General features: G+C 50.1%; 1 protein-coding gene across 1 annotated transcript; it reads right to left on the bottom strand.

Moving 5' to 3' along the window:
- Positions 1–5188: 5188 nt before the first annotated feature.
- Positions 5189–20148, bottom strand: cass4 (Cas scaffold protein family member 4). Its single transcript, XM_079747952.1, is given in 8 exon segments — positions 5189–6398; positions 6530–6610; positions 6721–7720; positions 7722–8032; positions 8508–8621; positions 8716–8793; positions 9476–9850; positions 20036–20148. Coding segments are annotated over 8 exon segments (2379 nt in total). The 5' UTR covers positions 20042–20148; the 3' UTR covers positions 5189–5984.
- Between the last annotated feature and the right edge of the window lie 256 nt (positions 20149–20404).

Genomic DNA, 20404 nt, shown 5'->3' with positions numbered 1-20404 from the left:
CCTCCCTCCTCCTCCTCCTCCTCTTCCTCCTCCTCCCCCTCCCCTCCTCCTCCCCCCTCCTCTTCCTCCTCCTCCTCCTCCTCCTGCTTCCCACGCTGCTCCTCACCTGGCCAGGTACCCTGAGGGGGCGGGGCCTCAGTACAAAGCCGTGTGTTTGCTCAGCACACCTGTGCAAAGGTAGAGCGCCGTTCACACACCCGAGCCACACACACCTGCGCTTAGAAAGACACCCTGTTGGAATACTCACCTGAACGGGCACACACACACACACACACACACACACCCACACACATACACACACACACACACCACATCAAGACACCACATCATATACGCTTGTACGGGTGCATAAACACACACACACATGCACACACACAAACACACACACAAGACAATTGTGTGAATATACACCTGGACGGGCATACATACACACATGGTACGGTTTATATATCTACATACACACACACACACACACCGACACACACACATGATATGGTTTATATATCTACATACACACACACACACACACATGATATGGTTTATATATCTACATACACACACACACGCACACACACCGACACACACACACACGGTACGGTTTATATATCTACACACACACACACACACCGACACACACACACGGTATGGTTTATATATCTACACACACACACACACCGACACACACACACGGTACGGTTTATATATCTACACACAGACACGCATGAAACTCTTACACAAACATGGCCATAGCTGCTGAGGAGGAGGAGGAAGGAGGAGGAGGAGGAGGAGGAGGAGGAAGGAGGAGGAAGGAGGAGGAGGAGGAGGAGGAGGAGGAGGAAGGAGCACCAATAGATGCTCACAGTGAGGTCCCAGTGCCCTGTAGAAGCTTACGCTCGGCCGGGTTCAGTTCCACTGATGCTGCTTCAGCCGGTCGTCGCTCTGCAGCAGGACCCCTGTCCACGGGGACGACGCCCTCCCAGCCAAGGCCTTCGGGGCGTTTCTAACAGCTCACGGCTGGATCCCGTTTTGTGTTTATTAAAAGGTGACAATCCATCAAACGAGACCTCCCGCCAAAACAACAAAGCCCTCCAGGAAGCGGGGGTGAGGAGTTTCCCAGCGCGGTCGGAGCGTCTCAGAGGAGCCCGGGACAGACAGACGGCGCTCCACAATGGGACAGGACCCTTCCCGCCGAAAACGGCCTGTTCTTAAGGAGCGCCCATTCAGGGTGAATGTCATGTCACACGACCCCCCCACCCTCCAGGAATGCTTTAGAGGCTCGGAGCCCACATCAAGGGCCGGGGGGCTCTTTGGGCTCTGAAGAGGGGTCAGCAACTTCCCAGGTCCTCTTGGAGGGGGTGGGGTGGGGGGGGGGGCGGGAGGAAACTTCTTGTAAACTTCTTAAGGGGCCGTCAGTGACAGAGCACCTGCCTCTCTCTCTTTCTCTCTCGCTCTCTCTCTCTCTCTCCCTCTCCCTCCCTCTCTCTCTGCCTCTCTCTCTCCCTCTCTCTCTGTCTCTATCTCTCTCTCCCTCCCTCTCTCTCTCTCTCCCCCTCTCTCCCTCTCCCTACCTCTCTCTCTCTCTCTCTCTCTCCCTCTCTCTATCTCTCTCTCTCCCTCTCTCTCTCTCTCTACCTCTCTCTCCCTCTCTCCCTCTCTCTCTCCCTCTCTCTCTGTCTCTATCTCTCTCTCCCTCTCCCTCCCTCTCTCTCTCTCTCTCTCTCTCCCTCTCTCCCTCTCTCTATCTCTCTCTCTCCCTCTCTCCCTCTCTCTCTCTACCTCTCTCTCTCCCTCTCTCCCTCTCTCTTTCTCTACCTCTCTCTCTCTCTCTCTCTCTCTCAACAGCCGTATCAGGAATGCCGCGCAACGATTAGCATAGGACTCTGGCTCCAGATTGCGGACGGGAACAACAGCAAAACAAGCGTGAGGGTCGTGCGAGGCGGTGCCTGGGGGGCGTGCGAGGCGCTGGCGGGGGGCGTGCGAGGATGTTGGTGGGACGGTCTTTTGTCCAACATGGAGGCCGTTTGTGGCCCAGTGACATTCATGAAGACGAATTCTTGCTGTTATCTGCTTTTCTGAAAAGCTATTTCAGAGTTATTTATTATATGTACGGCCGACGATGCTAGCTATTTATTTTGTTTTTTTATCTGAAATATATCCGTTGCCTAGGGTGTAAGAGATGTTCTCAACAAGGTGATAAAGAAACTGAACTTTATAGACTCAAACGAGCTGTAAGCTGTTTCTTATTAAGAGTGAGTTTAGGCTACATTGAATTAGTTAATTATGCCTATGCAGCCCATTTTCCAAATATCTTCTTTCAAATAATAAATAAACCAAAAATATACATTATTTATTCACCCCACATTTGAAGCGGACAATGTGGTAGCACATCCTTAATTAATAAAAGTGTTAGACCTAAATAGTGAAACATAACTCAGTACTTTAACACATCAATAACAAAATAAACATTGGCACGTCATTTACATGATCCACCTATAACTAACCCAAAGGAAACCAAACGTGTAACACTCAAAAAACAACAGAAAAACGAAAAGCAGTGTCGGATGTGCGGCTAACGGCTCCGCCTTTATGACGGGGGGGTTATAGGCGCTGGCCGCGCGGAGGTGGGCCGCGGTTTCCCGCGCACGGAGGGGCCAGCTGCTGCCCTGCGCTTCAAAGACTTAATCCTGTAGTCCGTGTTTCCACCACTTTCCCACAGCACGCTTTGAACACGGAGACAATGGACGTGTGCCGTGCTCAATAGCGCATTAGTCACGCTCCACAAAGGGGCCCCTAATTCCCAGGGCACGGCGCTGGGAAATAACGTCAGGATTCAGGAGGAGGAGACGAGAGAAAATTGGCGGGGAATAGACTTCCCGTCCGAAAGCAGATCAGAACTTCATTCGTTTGGTTTTCACACAAGAGCTCCGCCCGCAGGCGACGCTGCGCTAGGGCAGATCTATATGGTGGAGAGCCCGTCTCCTTCGCTCAGTTTAGTGGCCTACAGGTGCATCTCAATGCATTAGAATAATGTGGAAAAGTTAACTAATTACAATAATTCAATTAAAGTGAAACTTCATTAGCTGCAAGCCATAAAATCACCAAGATTAATACAAATAAAGGCTTTAAATATTTCACTATTGTGGAATGAATGATCTGCAGTATATAATAAATGATTTTCATTTTTTAAATGGAATTATTGAAATTAATAAACTTTTCCATAATATTCTAATTCATTGAGATGCACCTGCATAACTATATGCTAGGCTAATAGCATACTACGATAGTCTAGACTAGAGGCTATTCGTTCCTTTTTCATCTCATGCCTGCTCAAAGGAAAAGTACACTAATATATGTTGGACTACATGTCGTGTCTGATCTAATAAAGTTATGTAATATTATTATTATCAATTGTTATTATTACAGATTTTTTTAATTTTCCGATTTTTCTTTATTGTAACGAAAATTGTTGTAGTAGAATGTGAAAACGATCCGTGTAGTCGTTTATGGCCTCAAGGTTCTGCAGGACTCGCTCGCTGCCCACCTGATCCCCAGAGGACACGGCAGCACACAGTTCACTGAGCAGGGCTAAAGTGAGTCTTTAGTTCACCCGACTGCCCGGGCTCCTGGTGGCCCACAGGGGTGGGAATGTCAAAGATAGATTGACACGTTTATGGACGTCCTAAACAAACTTTACACTCAGTGGGGCGCGCAGTAAGCAAGATAATAAAGTTATTTTCAGAATACAACGAAGTAATCTTATCTCCATTTGAAAACAATTTGATGGGACCCCGCCCATTATGTTGACTCAAAGCCATATTCTTTGACGTTAAAAACTAAAATATTGTGTTGGCTAATGCCCTATGCATATTTATTCTGTGCCAGCGACAAACTATTGCGCAGCCGCATTGCAGCACTCTACAGGAGCCTCAATATAAATCATAAACGGAGGAATGTCAACAAGAAGTTTATTGATGTTCGTTTTCATATCAAAGCAGGAGGCTACTGAATAGTTCTTCATATATAGGCTCTACTTTTTTTGAACGGGTTTTACATTTGAATGTTAGCTATACAACATTGTCTTTTGCTGACAATGCCAATTGAGCAGCATAGGGAATGAATTAAGGCTCTATCCTTTGACGTAACTTGATTTTTTTAACGTTAAGTCTTTGCTCAAATTTGCAGTGATGTAGCGTATGTCCATGTCTATAAGACTATACGTAAAAAAACTTCATGAGGTCACATAACTTAATTAATAGTTATACTAGTATTTGCCATTAATACCTTCATTCATTTTAAAATATCCCCCAAAAGCAATGAGGTAAATACTGTCATACTGTGATGTCATGACGATATGTGTTCGCTAGAGGGCAGCAGCAGTATGCAGAACCACAAAGGGGGTGTGCCTACTAGGGCCTACCTTTGGCTTTAGTAGCCTAGACAGCCCGTAGACTGTATATAAAAGAGAGAATGATGCATATGTTGTTGCCGAATATGTGAAAATCTGCAACAATGAATTCTTAACAATGTGCCAGTATTCATTCTTCTTAGTTTCGTTTATAGAGGTATACAATTAATTAAAAAAAATGTTTTTCATTAAATCAATTGTACATTCGTAAAGGTATATAGAAATTCAGAAATGTGAAGAGGGCTCTCAAACGCAATACTGTTTTAATGTACTACTAAATGAAGCCGCTAGAGGGCGCTATCTGCACACTGGCAGTGTGTGTGTGTGTGTGTGTGGGGGGGGGGGGGGGGGGGGCAGGGCTTACTGCGTCTCGTTAGATTATACCATCACCACGTTTGTCAATGTTGGTTTTCCGCTGTTGGTCAGGTTTCCCAGCAAACACCCTTTTCACATATTTGTAAATCCAAAATATATTATGAGGTGATGATAACTGTAGTCTGGACACATTGTTGTACATCTATATAATTATTGACTACAACACCATTGAATATTTTCAATGTGTTTATCAGAAACATGTGATGGTATAGAACACACAGCAAGTGTATTATTTGTTTTAGCCTTAAATACAAAAACAAAAAACCTTTTGGTTTCAAATAGTTTTAATCTTAGTATCAATAGAAATGACAGATGACATTTCCATATTTTATTGGTAACACTTTACAATAAGGGAACAATAATGAACTGGTAATTAACAGTTGACTTATGGTCTAGTAATCATTTACTAATGTTATTTATGATCCAAACTGTATTAAATCATGTATAAATTAATACCCTAGTTTACATAAAAAAACATTACCTTGGTTAAATTATAACTAGACCATTAATTAACTGTTAATTCCAGTTGCAGTTAATTGTTAGTTAATCCTTATTACTGCATTAACTAATGTTTATCAATGGTTAATTATTGTACCCTTTTCGTAAAGTGTTACCATTTAATTTGTTAACAGAAAAGCTTGGGAATGCATAACACGTTTTAGGTTATATACATGATATTCACAAAAGGTTTATATTGCCAAACAGCTAGTCTCAAACTGTATAAAATACGACGTTAGAATTGAAAACATGTGTCCAACAGAAATACATTTTAAATGGTTGTAAAACATACCAAGCAAATAACATTATATACTTTTCTAACTGACTTGGAAAAGATAAGTCACTCTCAATGTGCAACATATTTTAAAATCTCCACAAATAGTTCCCTGAACACCGCTCAGACAACCTTTTAGTGGCCTACTCTAAGACTCACATGAAAGCAGAGTTCATGACGCAGAGTTCATGACGATGTGAAGAATATATATTATAATATATACAGACACAAAGGGAGGCCGAGGGACAGGGGGGGGCAGAGGAAGTGAGCAAGAGCGAGAAAGCGAGAGCGGTATCGCCGACCACGCGTACTTCACACGCACCGGCCTTTTCAGAGTACCGCAGGCGGCCCTCGGACCCAGACCTCCAGCATCAGCCCCACCCCGACCGCGTCCGACTGCTCTCCTCCCGTGTCCAGCGCGCTCTAACGCGCTCAGAGATCCAGCGAGATCCGAAAGTGCTGTGCCTTCTGGGCGAGCTCCCTGGCGAAGTCGTGCGCCTCCTGCAGCGCCTGTTTGTCGGGGAAGTGCAGGGCGGCCTTCTTGGTGGCCACGGCCAGCTGCTTGAGGAGGGCGCACAGGTGGCTGCTCTTACACAGCAGGCTCTGGCGGGCGTCGGTGCCGCGGGCGTCCTGGTACAGCGTGTTCACCAGCCGCTGGCCCACCATGATCACCAGCTTGCTGTGGGGGATGAACTGCTCCGGGGGCTGGCCGCCGCGGAGGCTGGCCACGAAGCCCCCCAGGGCCTTCTGGAGGGCCCCGAAGTACAGCCGGCAGTGCTCCGGCCGGTGGGCCGCCGGCGCCACCTCCTGGGTCGGGGGGGCGGGGACCGAGGGGGACTTCTCCTCCTGGGGAGGTCAACGTCACGCTCGTCAACAACATGTGTGCTGTGTGTTTGGAAGCAAGTCTTTATCGGAGAATGTGTTTTTCCATAAGGGAAAACAATCCCTGTTGACTGGAGCGGCTGGGCTGTACTCACCTGGCCGCTGGCAGGGGGGGGCGTGCCGTCTTGGGTGTCTGCTTCACGGCGGTTCTTCTGCCTTTCAAACTCATTCTTGGTCTGCGGACGACAAACCAGGACATTCATGCAATGAGGCGCGTTTCAGGCGGCAGCCGAGGCGTTACGTCAGGACAGTGGGCGGCGGAGCTCCTCCTCGCGAGGGGGTTTACCTGAAGCTGCACATAATCGTTGTCGTCGTCCACCGCGTCCCCGATCTGCTCGCCCCCGGCGGCGGCGGTGGCAGTGGCCGCCGCCCCCCCATCCCCCGGTTCCCTCTGGGCGGGTCTGAACAGCAGCCGGCCGTTGGCGTTCAGGATGGACACCAGCCGCTTGACGTCCTCGGGCACGGTGCGCGCCACCATCACGAAGCGCTCCAACTGGTCCGGCGTGTTCTGCAGGCTGGGGTCCTGGGCCAGGCCGTCCAGGGGCCAGCCGGACGCGCTCAGCGAGCCCACCGCCTGCCGCAGGATTAGCCCCGAGTCATCCACGATGGACAACTGCTTCAGCAGCCGCGTCTGCAGGTTGGCGTCCGTCAGGCGGCGGGCGTTGCCCTTGACGTCCAGGGCGAAGGCCAGGAAGCCGGTGACGGCACAGTCGATGCCCTCCGCCGCCGCCCGGATCTCCTCCAGGTGTTTCTCCAGGTGCTCCCTGCTCCTCCAGCTGCTGCTGACGAAGTCCATGAGGCGGTGGACCGCCCGGCACACCGCCTCATGCAGCTCCAGCAGACGGGCGCCGGCCTCCTCCTGGCTCAGGCTCACCTCCCGCAGGGGGTCCGGGGAGGAGGAGGAGGAGGAGCTCAGGGCCGTGGAGTCGCAGGAGGAGGTGGAGGAGCTGGAGGAGCTGGAGGCCGTGCTGATCCGCTGGCTGTCGGTGGCGGCGCGGCGGGAGTCGCAGCGCCTCTCTTCGTCCTCCAACAGCAGCAAAGGGTCGTCGCTCCCCGGCCGCTGGCGGAGGGAGGCGGGGCCTAGGACCGCCCTCATCCGCTGCAGGCGGGCTCGGGTGCGTTCGTACGGGTTGGAGGCGTCGCCCCGGCACTCCAGGGGGATGTGGTACGCCTTGTCCTGCGGAGGCACGGCGTAGACCTGCTCCTCCGGGCTCCCCCGGGCCGGGGTCTGGTTGCAGACGGGTGCCCGGACCCTCGGTGGCAGCGCTGGCAGGTCGGCGCTGGTCAGCCGCTGGGGGGGGGGGGCCGACGTTTGGGACGGCGTACAGGCCAGGGCTGGGGGCGCTGTGTGGCGCCGGCGCGGCCCTAGGAGGAGGGAAGAGCTGCCGGCCGGGGGCTCTGGAGGGAAGGGTGCCGCCGGACGCCACGCTGAGCCCCGGCTTCTCCGGTGACACGGGAACGTCGTAGATCCAGTCGCCCTTGCGGCGACTCGGGAGCGTGTTGTAGCTGCTGGCCGTTCGCTGCCGGGCGTCGGTCGAGGAGGGGACGGGGATGTCGTAGCACGGCTCCCGCCATTGAGCTGGTGGGACTGCGTAGACCTGGGGGGAACACAAGACGTTTACCACGGGTTGATTCAAGAGCCGGGACCGCCGGTTTGTGAAGCCCCCGCGGACGCCACAAATGAGGGATTCCTCTAACAGCCTCTCGGGGGCCGCGGTGGTTGAATGCAAAAAGACAGGTCGCCATTCGTTGTTTAATCGTAACGTAACGCAAATACAATTCCTCTTCGTTTGGTTCGATTCTCAGTGGCTCATCTCCATATTATTTATTTTGAGTTGACAGACGTCTTTCATGAAAGAGTTTTGACCAGGTATTTCTGTAGTGGCATACATGGATTGTTTCCATGATGTAAGATCAAAGGCTTCATAACAGTCAGAGAATCAAACTAAGATAATAGTCACACTAAGATGACGAACATAGGAGCAAGCATCGGAGAGAGTTTTAATGATTGGTAAAGATGATGAGGTCAAGACGGATCACGCTCCACAGCCAACAGTGAAGCCAGCGACTCACGTAGGTGTCGTTGGGACTGTTGCATCTTGGGCTCTCCCCCGCCTCCACAAACCTCCGCTCTTTCTCCTCCGTCGCGGTCGGCGAGGTCCTACGGCACGCCTTCCTCTGGGATATCTGTGTCCGTCATCAAATATCGACACAAGATCAGATCAGACGTTGATCAGACACACCTCCACAGACTCGAAGGACGTGTCGATCCAACACTCACCGGGTTGAGGGAGGGGTGTCTGCTCGGGACATCGTACACCCCCCCGTTGGGGGAGGAGGACAAGCCGAAGGCTGTAAGCTGTGAACCAGACAGCCGTGTTGTTATTGATGGGGTTGAGGGTTCAAACTTCCACCGCTTTGATCCTGCACGGTATCACTGCAATGTGGGGCCAATTTTAATAGACCCTGGTAAGCTGGTCAATAAAAAAAAAAAATAATAATAATAATGTCCCCACTGAACGTGCGTGCAGAACGCAAACCAATCCAGTCCTACAACACAAACGACACATTCGCTGCAGATCTCTAGAGGACTGCAAGTGTGACAGGAAATGGCTGACATGTAGGAAGAACTCCGTGTCACACAGGGGCCAATATAGACACCTTTATCTATCTGGGGGGGGGGGGTAAGGGCTGCTGTTTGCAGTTAAAAAGAGTCTGCGGTCAGCCTGTGCTGCTCTTTAACAGCCCGTAAAGGGCTGAGTCTGCATGCCTGTACCCCTGAAGGGACCCAGGCCCCATCTGGAAGTGCTTTCTGCCAGCGGGGGGGCTCTGAACGCAGCCTCTCAGCGACAGGCTGCCGCTCTAATCATCAGAGTTAACACTTCCTTCGGAAGAGGACGGACCCTGACCCCCGGGGGCCCCGCTCGTCTAGCCCCTCAGCCTTGGTTTCCTGTTCACATTGTTTCCGGGACCGCAGGAGCGTCCCTCCGACCCGAGCGCCGCTATACCTGCTACGGGGGGGGGGGGGGGGTAAGGCTTACCCGGCTGGCCTCCGTCGGCTCCCTGCCGTGCCTCAGCGCTGGGGAGCTGGGGCCCCTCGAGGGCGCGGAGGGCACCTTGTAGATCTTGTCCATGCGCTCATACAGCGGGCTGCTGGAGGGCGGCAGCCTGTTGGGGATCTGGTAGATGTTCTCCGGCCCCTCGGGGTCCGCGGCGCTGGGGGCCGGAGCGGGCGGGGGCAGGAGCTGCAGCCGGTTAGCGGGGGCCACGCCCTGCCGGCCGTGCAGAGAACACAGCCACCAGCCGCTGGTGCCCACCACGCAGCGGTCCACCACCCTCAGGATGTCCCCCTTACGGAAGGCCAGCTCGTCAGGGCACTCGGCCGTGTTGTCGTACAGCGCCTTGGCCAGTTTGTTCTGAGACGGGGAACACATGAGGGGGAGAGGAGTCAGGGGAGGAGTCAGGGGAGGAGTCAGGAGTCAGGGGAGGAGTCAGGGGAGGAGTCAGGGCGGGAGTCAGGGGAGGAGTCAGGGCGGGAGTCAGGGGAGGAGTCGAGGGCGGGAGTCAGGGGAGGAGTCAGGGCAGGAGTCAGGAGAGGAGTCAGGAGTCAGGGGAGGAGTCAGGGGAGGAGTCAGGGCGGGAGTCAGGGGAGGAGTCAGGGCGGGAGTCAGGGGAGGAGTCGAGGGCGGGAGTCAGGGGAGGAGTCAGGGCAGGAGTCAGGAGAGGAGTCAGGAGTCAGGGGAGGAGTCAGGGGAGGAGTCAGGGCGGGAGTCAGGGGAGGAGTCAGGGCGGGAGTCAGGGGAGGAGTCAGGGCGGGAGTCAGGGGAGGAGTCAGGGCAGGAGTCAGGAGAGGAGTCGGGAGTCAGGGGAGGAGTCAGGGGAGGAGTCGGGGAAGGAGTAAGGGCAGGAGCAGGAGTCAGGGCAGGAGTCAGGGCAGGAGTCAGGGCAGGAGTCAAGAGTCAGGGCAGGAGTCAGGAGTCAGGAGTCAGGGCAGGAGTCAGGGCAGGAGTCAGGAGTCAGGGCAGGAGTCAGGGCAGGAGTCAGGGCAGGAGTCAGGAGTCAGGAGTCAGGGCAGGAGTCAGGGCAGGAGTCAGGAGTCAGGGCAGGAGTCAGGGCAGGAGTCAGGGCAGGAGTCAGGGCAGGAGTCAGGAGTCAGGGCAGGAGCAGGAGTCAGGGCAGGAGTCAGGAGTCAGGGCAGGAGTCAGGAGTCAGGGCAGGAGTCAGGAGTCAGGAGTCAGGGCAGGAGTCAGGAGTCAGGGCAGGAGTCAGGAGTCAGGGCAGGAGTCAGGAGTCAGGAGTCAGGGCAGGAGTCAGGAGTCAGGGCAGGAGTCAGGAGTCAGGGCAGGAGTCAGGAGTCAGGGCAGGAGTCAGGAGTCAGGGCCGTTGAAATAGTTCCTCCACAACATGACGTCACCGTGGGAGTGTGTCATCATCACGGTCCATAATAAACAGCTTTAGAGTAATTCATTCACAGCTTGAGTGAAAAATTAACAGCAGGAAACCAACGGCCACCTCCCTTGTTTTCACTTCCCATCAGCAGTTCCTCAAGAAGGAAACCCAAAACGCTGTCCGTAAACGCTTCTTGCCACTCACTAACCCCAAAAATAAAAAAATAAGCAGTGTTGCACAACCCCCGCCCCCCCCCCCCCCATCTCTGCAACCACTTTCATGTTCAGACGTTTCAGAAAAACAAAAGTTCTCACTCAGACAGGGGTTGTGTGTGTGTGTGTGTGTGTGTGTGTGTGGGGGTTTGGATGATATTAAATCAAACACACAGCAGCAGAATCCTCGGTATGTGAAAGTGCACACCGTCCGTCCAGTGCCTTCCAAGTATACAAGCAAGGAAGCAATTTGGACGAGGCTGCGTGCATCGTGCACGCAGCCCACTGTGAGGTATCTGCCATATGCCACCGCCACCAGCTCGCAAGCTGCTGCAAGCAGCCTGCGGCCAGCCGGGGCACGAGAGGGACTTCTGCACACAGGGTGACATATGCAGTGATCACAAACGCTGATGAGCCAGTAAGCCTCGGCTTTAAAGGGGACATATCATACCACCAGGTGTGAGTGTGATTAGCCATTACAAGCAGGTTTGAAAATGTGCAGCATTGTGACATCACAGGTGGGCGTGTCCATCTAGATGTGTGCTGGATAGATCAGTCTACCAGCCTACCCAGTAGACTAGCAAACACTGCTCATCTATCCGTCACACATCTAGGTGGACACGCCCACCTGTGATGTGACAATGCTGCACATTTTGAAAACGGCTTGTAATGGCTAATCACACTCACACCTGGTGGTTTGATATGTCCCCTTTAAGGCGTTTGGCACTCGATGAGGTATTGTTGTGTATGGAACTTTGTGACATTTCACACAACAAGTTGTTGAGCTCTTGTTGTTGATCGCTTAAAAACACTTTTCAGGGAAATAAGATTTGTCCTAGCCAGGCATGCAGCAGACAGGAAGGAGCATGCGGTTGCATCGTTGGGGTTTTCTTGTCCACGACACCAGTGACGAAATTACATGTTAATATCAAAGTAGGGTTGGATGTTGTCGTGTGTGTAGCACCTTATCATAGAGATCCATCTAGGATCAATCGCACTCCCCCAGACAAACTCCCACACATAAACACACACACACTCCCCAGTGCACGCACACACCCCCCCCACACACACACACACTCCTCCAAACAAACACAAACACAACTCACACACTAATTTCCCCTCACACAAACTCACTTCCACATGTAGCCGAGCTAAATTTAATTTGATTTTGTTTTATTTTTTTATCATTGTTCATACCTTTTTTATTGTGAACTCCACCAAATATTGGTTCCTAAGTAAGTTGGTTTCGTTGTTTCCTATGGCATGCCTTTTGTTTCCCTGGGGAGTGGTTTGGCGTTGCACCTGTGTGTCTCGCGTCAGTGAGCGCTGATGCACGGAGCTGAATAAACCTCCATCACTCGACTCCTGTGTGTGTGCCTCACTCAAAGATACAAGACACAACGCAGAGAGACATCGGTTACACACACACAAACCAGAATAAATGTATAGATGCATACGGACGATGGAAAGACAGACATATGTATTACCAACACACACACACACACACACACACACACACAGATCCAAAGATAGATACATACACACACAGAGACAGATGATAGGCCTATATATTCACTGACACCAACACACACACACCCACCCAGCTGATGAGTGTGTACCAGGGCGGAGAGAGAGGCCGCTCTCTGACAAAGGGCCCATTCACCACCAGGACTCAGGCCACCAACACCTGTTGTGTTACAGGCCTGCTGCCCCTCACATTGACCACAGCGCCCTCACACACACACACACACACACACACACCCACACACACACACACACACACACACACACACACACACACACATAGACACACAGTCACACACACACACACATGTAGACATACTCACAAACACACAGAGAGACTAATATACACACATACATCAACATAGAGACACACACACACACACACACACACACACACACACACACACACACACAAACACACGCACACACATACATACTGTCACATACACACCAACATAGACACACTGAGAGACAGACACACAGTCTGTCTGCCTTCAGTCCTCTGGGTAGAGTTGCAGACATGTGAGGTCCACACACAGGATCAGATGACAGCAGTCTGACACATGAGTCACACTTACATCTCCAGCAATACCCCCAAGAAAATTTCACACACACACACAAACACAGTACATACATAATGGATCCTCCCTCCATTTCAGATTAACCCATTTGTACCGGCTGCTGCGCGGCGCAACATTGTATCTACTAGATACAATGTTGCGCCGCGCAGCAGCCGGTACAAATGGGTTAAGTGTATTCTGACAATTACATTTTCTCACTTCAATAAACTCATCACAACATCCATTTCACCGAGTGACTCTAACCACTCATCTTTGCATGTTTGTACTCATGTGTTGGAGCAGGCTGGCGGAGGTTAGAGAGTGGTGAGGAACCACAAGAGAGAAAACCTTTACAGCTTTTCACAGCAACAGGCCGAACCGCACACTGCAGACTGGCACTTCACCACAACGGGGGGGACTCAAATGTAGGTCACTCCAGGGGGAGTCGGCTACCGTGGAAACAGCCACACAGCGCAGTGTTTACCCGCTCCCTCGTTACCGTAGGTAACGAGGGAGCGGGTTCAGCTGTAGATTCCTGCACGCGCCTGCTGGCGTGGATCAGGCTGACAGCCGGCTGCAGCGCTTTAAACTCACAGCTGTCTGCGGCCGCACCATGCCAGCCACCGCACACACGTGTCCATGTGTACACATGCACACACAAGCATGCATGCTTCTGTATGTGCGCACGTATGCACACACTCCAAACACCCGTCCCCTCCCTGTTTTCTTTAGAACATTTTCGTAGATTATTTTTGAAGTCGCAAACGTACAGAGAAGTCACACACAGAGTAGTCTCGTCTCCGCGGGGGAAACCCTGAGAGTGTGAGCTTGACATTTCAATGTTTCACATAGCTATTCATTGTTAATAAGCTATTTTTGAAGAGTATTGAGACAGTACAGCTTCCTGTGCTGGGCAGTGCTCTCCACCTTTACCTTTTGCAGACTCCTTGTCAGGCTCATACACTCTGGGTTTCCCCAGCAGAGACGAGGCTCCTGTGTGTGTGACACCACAACGATGCTTTGAAATTTGAGCGAATTCAATATTTATTGAAGGATTTGTTAACTACCTAAACAGCTTTAAAGTGCCACTGAAACAACCAAGTGCCATATTCCTAAAGCTAGTCAAGTTTATTTGGAGGAAAAATTGAGGATCAATAGAAATGTCTTATACAATCACACACACACACACACACACACACACACACACACACACACACACACACACACACACACACACAGAGTAAGTGTAGAAACGGCAGGATGTGAGGAATCTGTGTGGGAACCGTTTACTTTTAGTTCACTTTCACCTCCGGCCCCTTGGTGACCCTGGCCTGGGACGGAGGGGGTCATCACCCCGTCCATTACCCTGTGACAGACCGCACAGCTACGGCTGGCCAACCATCAGACACCCCTCCATCAGACACCCCTCCATCAGACACCGCTCAGAGAGGAGAGAGGAGAGGGAGACCGAGAAACAAAGACAGTAGTGACGGAGAGAGACAGAGAGTAAGAGAGAAAGAGAGAGAGTAGAGACAGAGAGAGAGAGAGAGAGAGAGAGAGAGAGAGACACTAGAGACAGAGAGTAAGAGAGATAGAGAGAGAGTAGAGACAGAGAGTAAGAGAGACAGTAAAGACAGAGAGAGAGAGAGAGAGAGAGAGACACTAGAGACAGAGACTAAGAGAGAAAGAGAGAGTAGAGACGGAGAGAAAATGAAAGAAGACAGTATAGAGTGTAAGAGAAAGAAAGAGAGAAGATGAGTTCAGAATGTAATTCTTACAAGAGAATGTTAAGAATGTAATCCTTGTGAGGAAGAAATTGATTTGTACTAGCAAGAATTACAGTCTTACTCATACAAAATGTATACATGGCTTCTTCCTAGGAAGAATACAACCCTTACTAGGAAGATTATAAGAGATATAAATAAAGAAAAACAGACAGAGAGACAAGAAACAAGAAAAGAGACAGGCTGACAGAAAGAAACAGACACATTCTGACAAACCGGAAGAAGGAAAGCAATTAGAACAAGGATATATCATATTCCTCTTCCTAAACAACGTTGACCTGCTGTCCTCTCCCCGGGAGGTAGGCTCGCAGTGGAGACCATTTCAGCAGGAAGTCTGTGTAAATACGTCAGTAAACTTTCCCACAGTAGCTAAGATACCAGAATGTGTGTGTGTGTGTGTTAGTGGGTTTATGTGTATGTGTGCGTGTGCGTGCATGTGTGCGTGCGTGCGTGCGTGTGTGTGTGGGGTGTAGTGGTTAGGAGGGGGAGGGGGGAGAAAAGGAAGAAGGGGGAGGAGGAGGGTATTCTGCTCTAGTGATAGATGTTTAGCCATTTTAGATATTTGAACTATTTTAAAATAAATGAATCCCCCATTATCTGAGAATTTATGTTTTCCATGGAAAAAACGTTTCTCCAGTGACCGTGACGGTTGTGTTATTTCCTGTGTGAAGAAGCGGTGAGAACTATGTACATTTATCGTAAACAAAAACAAGACCTCAAAACCACAAGCGTTTGCTGGAAATAATCACGTGATAATGACATTCGTCCGTCATATTTCCAAATAAACATGTGAACACGACATATTTAGTCTGAGAGGATGTGCTATCAATGCACCCTCTTTATTATGTTACCATGACGAACATCTGAGACGGTATCGACCGCAAATGTTTCACCAAATATACTTTTCCAACTATATCGTTTTTAATCCAGATGTTTATTTTCTTACCGCTGACTTTATCTTTAACAAGAGTCCCTTTCAACGTAGAATCTGTTCTCCAAGTCTGATATTCAAATACTTCATGACCACCGATAATGCTGGGATCATTTAGGGCGGAGGTCAACGTCTCGATCAAAACGTGGCGCTGTCCTTCTCTCCTCCAGTGGGAGCAGTACTGCCATGTGTGACACAAACATAGCATAACATGTGTGGTATAACATAAGACAACTCCAAAACTTCCATAAACCCCAACCCCAAACTCGTACCATGGAGGAGCAGGAACCATTAGTCAGATACACACACACACGAACACAAAGATGTGTGAGACTCCATAAGTGTGTACCAGTGAACGCTGTATGAAAGCTCAACGCGTAGTTCAGCAGAGAGGAGACACTGCAGCACTGCAGGAGAAGGGAGAGGGAGTCTCTCTGCAGTGCGAACACCCAGAGAAACACAATGAGAACACAACCGCTGAATCTACAGCAGACACCCGGTGTGAGAGCATCGCCACTGCAACATGACACGCACGGACGGACGGACGCACGCACGTGCGCGCGCACACACACACACACACACACACACACACACACACACACACACACACACACACACACACACACACACACACACACACACACACCGAAAGACAGAGAAGGAGGCGCGTGTGTTGGTGGCCATGGAGACAACAGCTGGGAATGATCAACACAGGGAGATGGCACATAGTCACCAGCCCATAATAACCTCTCATGTTACAATGCTGCCCGAGACGCACTGTACGCACTGTACCCCCGTCCCAGAACGCTGTCAGGCCTGCGTCTGTAGGACAACAGATAGGAGGGGGGGGGGGGTTATCTTCTGCTCAGTCAGTCCATGCTTCCTGAACCACCAGCTCTCTTTGCATGACTGTATTATTGTTGTTGTTTGCTTGTTGTTTGGGTCGCTGAGTTCAGAACACGCTACCTCTGACTACCTTCACAGCGGTTACATGGTAACCGTGGTGACGTGAAAACAAAACCGTTTGTTACCAAACCGTATGATTTCTTGTCCTTCTACCATCGTGACTCAAAGCCTTCAAATGCATGAATCAGATCTAAAAATATGCGAAGGTCAATGAGATTGCATGCATCATTTTAATATGATAACAATAAAAGTACATTAATCATAGTACCAATAGGGCATTCAGCAGATACTTTTATCCAAAGCAATTAGAGACATTGTGCATACATATCTAGCCTGGAAGCCAGACCAATATGCAAGCTCATGGTTTATGTTTAAATTCCAGAGCCAAAGCGGTCAGAGAGATTTCCAGGACACACGGCCACTGTCGGCCGATCACACCTTGAATCTAATACGGGGGCGGGTATGATAGAATGATAGGTGGAGCAGCCAATGGGAGAGCCATAAACAAGAAAGATGGGAGCCGCTGATGTGTCACATGTTACACTGCACTAGGTTGTTGTAGGTCTGTCCAAACGCGTCAAAAGACGTTTGGTGAGGGCCTGTTGATAAGTTCCAATTGAAATGAACTCAATGAGTGGTTCAGGACCAACGCTCCTTTCTACTTAGTCGAGGTCAGGGTAATACATATGATGAAGGATGAGGCTTTTTCCTCAAGGAGGCCTCTAGGTAGATTGAAGACATCAGGGTTTGAACTCACAACCCCTTGATTGGGCTACGACAACCCCAACATCTCAGCCATGGCCGTGACTAAACAAGAGTGTGGCTTCATTCTTTCACACAAGCAGAAAGCCTGCTGTGTTACTACAAAGGAAATGACACATCCTGATGGTGGACCAAAAAAACCTTTGACTTCCTGATGTTGGAAGCAGAGAGACACCAGTGCATTGCTCATCAACACTAAGGTTGATGTGTGAGTTAAAATGCAGTCGCCGACCCTGTGCTTGCGAAACGTGAACACTGTAAGAATAAATACTGTGAATACTTTAGGAAAATATTGTTTTTTGTCATCAGAACCAGCCGGTTAGTTCTATAGAAACGAAGGGGTTGCTGGGGCTTGGGAAGGGTCTGGGGTTGATGATCAGAGCGTAGAATTGAAGGTAGAACCTCAAGGTTAAAACGGCCCCAAACACATGAAAATGTCCCAGACGTCTCCCCTGTGGTGGACACTGGAATACTCCTGTACTAAATTTGCTGGCAAAATATTTTATATTTACTCCACTAGACTCATGGTTATTGAGTTTGACATGGTCAACCTTTCATAGCGTGCTTTTATAAAAAGTCTTTATATTATATATTAGTCATATTTGCAATGACTACACACCCTTGGTCTAGTCCTTACAGAACGCCATCCTAACCGCATAGGTTGCAAACAACATCACAGAGGAGCTTATGGGTCAGTTCCTCTCTGACTAAGGCCATGTGAATGTATACATCCTGTGTGGGTCCTGCCTTTGAGTCTGATAGGATCGTGTCGACTAGGTTTCTGTGGTTGCAAGATGAAGCCTTCACTTAGAAGCATTTATCACTTCAGGTCTTGCCAAACAGTTCACAGTACAGACCCCATGACCCCCTCTTATGGGAGGGTTCAGGGGGGCGGGGGTGCTAGTATTTACTGTATGTACTACCAGGACTGCAGCGGTTGGGAGGTTCCGTCTCTTCCAAACATTCGTCAGGTCATTTTGATGGCGTCTCAACACTCACTCCACGAAATCGGTAATCAAATCCTGAACATGATCCAGTGTGTGCTGAAGACCCTTACACGCACGCACGCACACACAAACACACGGAATGGATAACATACAGCTCACAAATGACTGAATGTAAAATGAAAGTAATGACATGGCTATTTCGTTGCTATCATTTAAGAATCGATCCTGGTTACAATATCAGGACATGTAGCAGTAAAAGGCTTGACTCTTAAGGTGTCCCTGAGCGAGACTCCTCATCCTAACTGCTCCTGACCAGCTGGCTGTCGCCTTGCGTGGTTGACTCCGCCGTCAGTATGTGAATGTGTGTCTGAATGGATGGACAAAATCGAGCGCTAAAGGCCATCAATGTATATGTAACGTGTAAAGCATGTACAGTTACAGACCCTGAAATTTCCCTCACACAAGCCCTCCTCTCAGTTGATCTTTCCTCTTGGTTTACTGTGAGGAACACAAATGACAAGCAACCAGACCAATGTACATCAGAAAATGAAAGGCATATGTCCTTAGTCTTGTACAGACACTTTGAACAATCAGCAATCGAACACCTCAAGATCTACAAGACTTGCAGAAAGCCAACTCTCGGTAGACATGGAGATCACACCTGAAGATCATCTCCCCCAAGGCCCCTCAGCCTCAGGGTAGACCGAAAAGACTGAAGCGTTCCCTGCCATGTAATACACCCACCAGCTGAACAACGTGTGACAGCAAAACAGAGCCTTAACCTATGGCCCATCTCCTACGACTCCTGATGTGACCCACCGCAGAGAAGACCGGGCCATCAACAGGTCTTCTCTGAGTGAAGTGGTTAGCAAGCACATTATAACACTGCACGCAAAATAATACAGTAACCTTTGTGGTGATGTGTCAAGGTTCACTACAGTAATAACCAAACCGCATAGAAACCCCCTTCTGTCATTTCTCTATTTGCCTAATTAAGGTAAACTCTAATGGCCGATGCAGTCATACCAGATTGAAACATGCATTTTGAATAATAAGCAATAAGGGGTGACACATGTTTTCTGTTTGCTTTGTGCCAAAGTTTAAAAAACAACCTGTAACCACCGTCTCATTTTAAACTGCTAAGCCCGGAGGCTTGGGCGCTGTTATCTGCCTGCTGTACAACTTCAATCAATTCACCTCTAACGGCCTGTGCGTTAATGAGCTCATGAAGCCCATTCCCAGCAGCAGGAGAGAGAGCAGCCCTCTCTGGTTACAGCGCCCAGTGGGGCTTAAAGGGAAGGCTGGCCCCAGACGGAGGGCATGGGGTCTGTGTATAGAAATAGGTGGTAGCTGACACCGAAAGCTAGAGTGAAATCCAAGCAGGTGGTCCGCAGGCAAATTCCTCTGGATGTGAAACATCAGGCACCAAAGGAAGGGATCCTGATAGAGACCGGGGCAACTGAAGCCGAGTGGAACAGTTGGGTCATAACAACGGTGGACGTTTGGAGCACTGTTAACCACCTCAAGGATTGACATGTACAGAAATAAATAGGTTTTATGAGAACAACAGCAGGTGCAACACTCACCTCCATTTCCAGACCCAGATTCTGATCGTCTACTCAGAGGAAAAAGGAGAAAAGGCGAGGAAACAGTATGAACGTTCCTAGAGCTCAGCGGTCAGATATCCTCGTCCAGCATGGTGAGAGAGTGGGGCAGGGGAAGAGCTGCAGGCTGCCACTTAGTCCTGCTGCAGCGCTCGCACATATTGTCAGAGGTTGTGGTCGAAAGCCAGACGATTTCACACGAGAGAGCGAGAGTGTCTTCTGGCACAGCCTCTCTCTCGGCTGTCTTATTGGCTCGAGGAAGCCCCCACGTTATACTGCAGCCCCTCCTCCCCCGACCCCACTATGTTCACCCCCCCCCAGGTTCTTTGAGGTCTCCCCTCTACATAGGGT

The sequence above is a fragment of the Pollachius pollachius genome (assembly GCF_949987615.1).
Source record: "Pollachius pollachius genome assembly, chromosome: 12".
NCBI classification, from domain to species: domain Eukaryota; kingdom Metazoa; phylum Chordata; class Actinopteri; order Gadiformes; family Gadidae; genus Pollachius; species Pollachius pollachius.
This window is presented reverse-complemented; position numbering and strand designations above follow the sequence as displayed.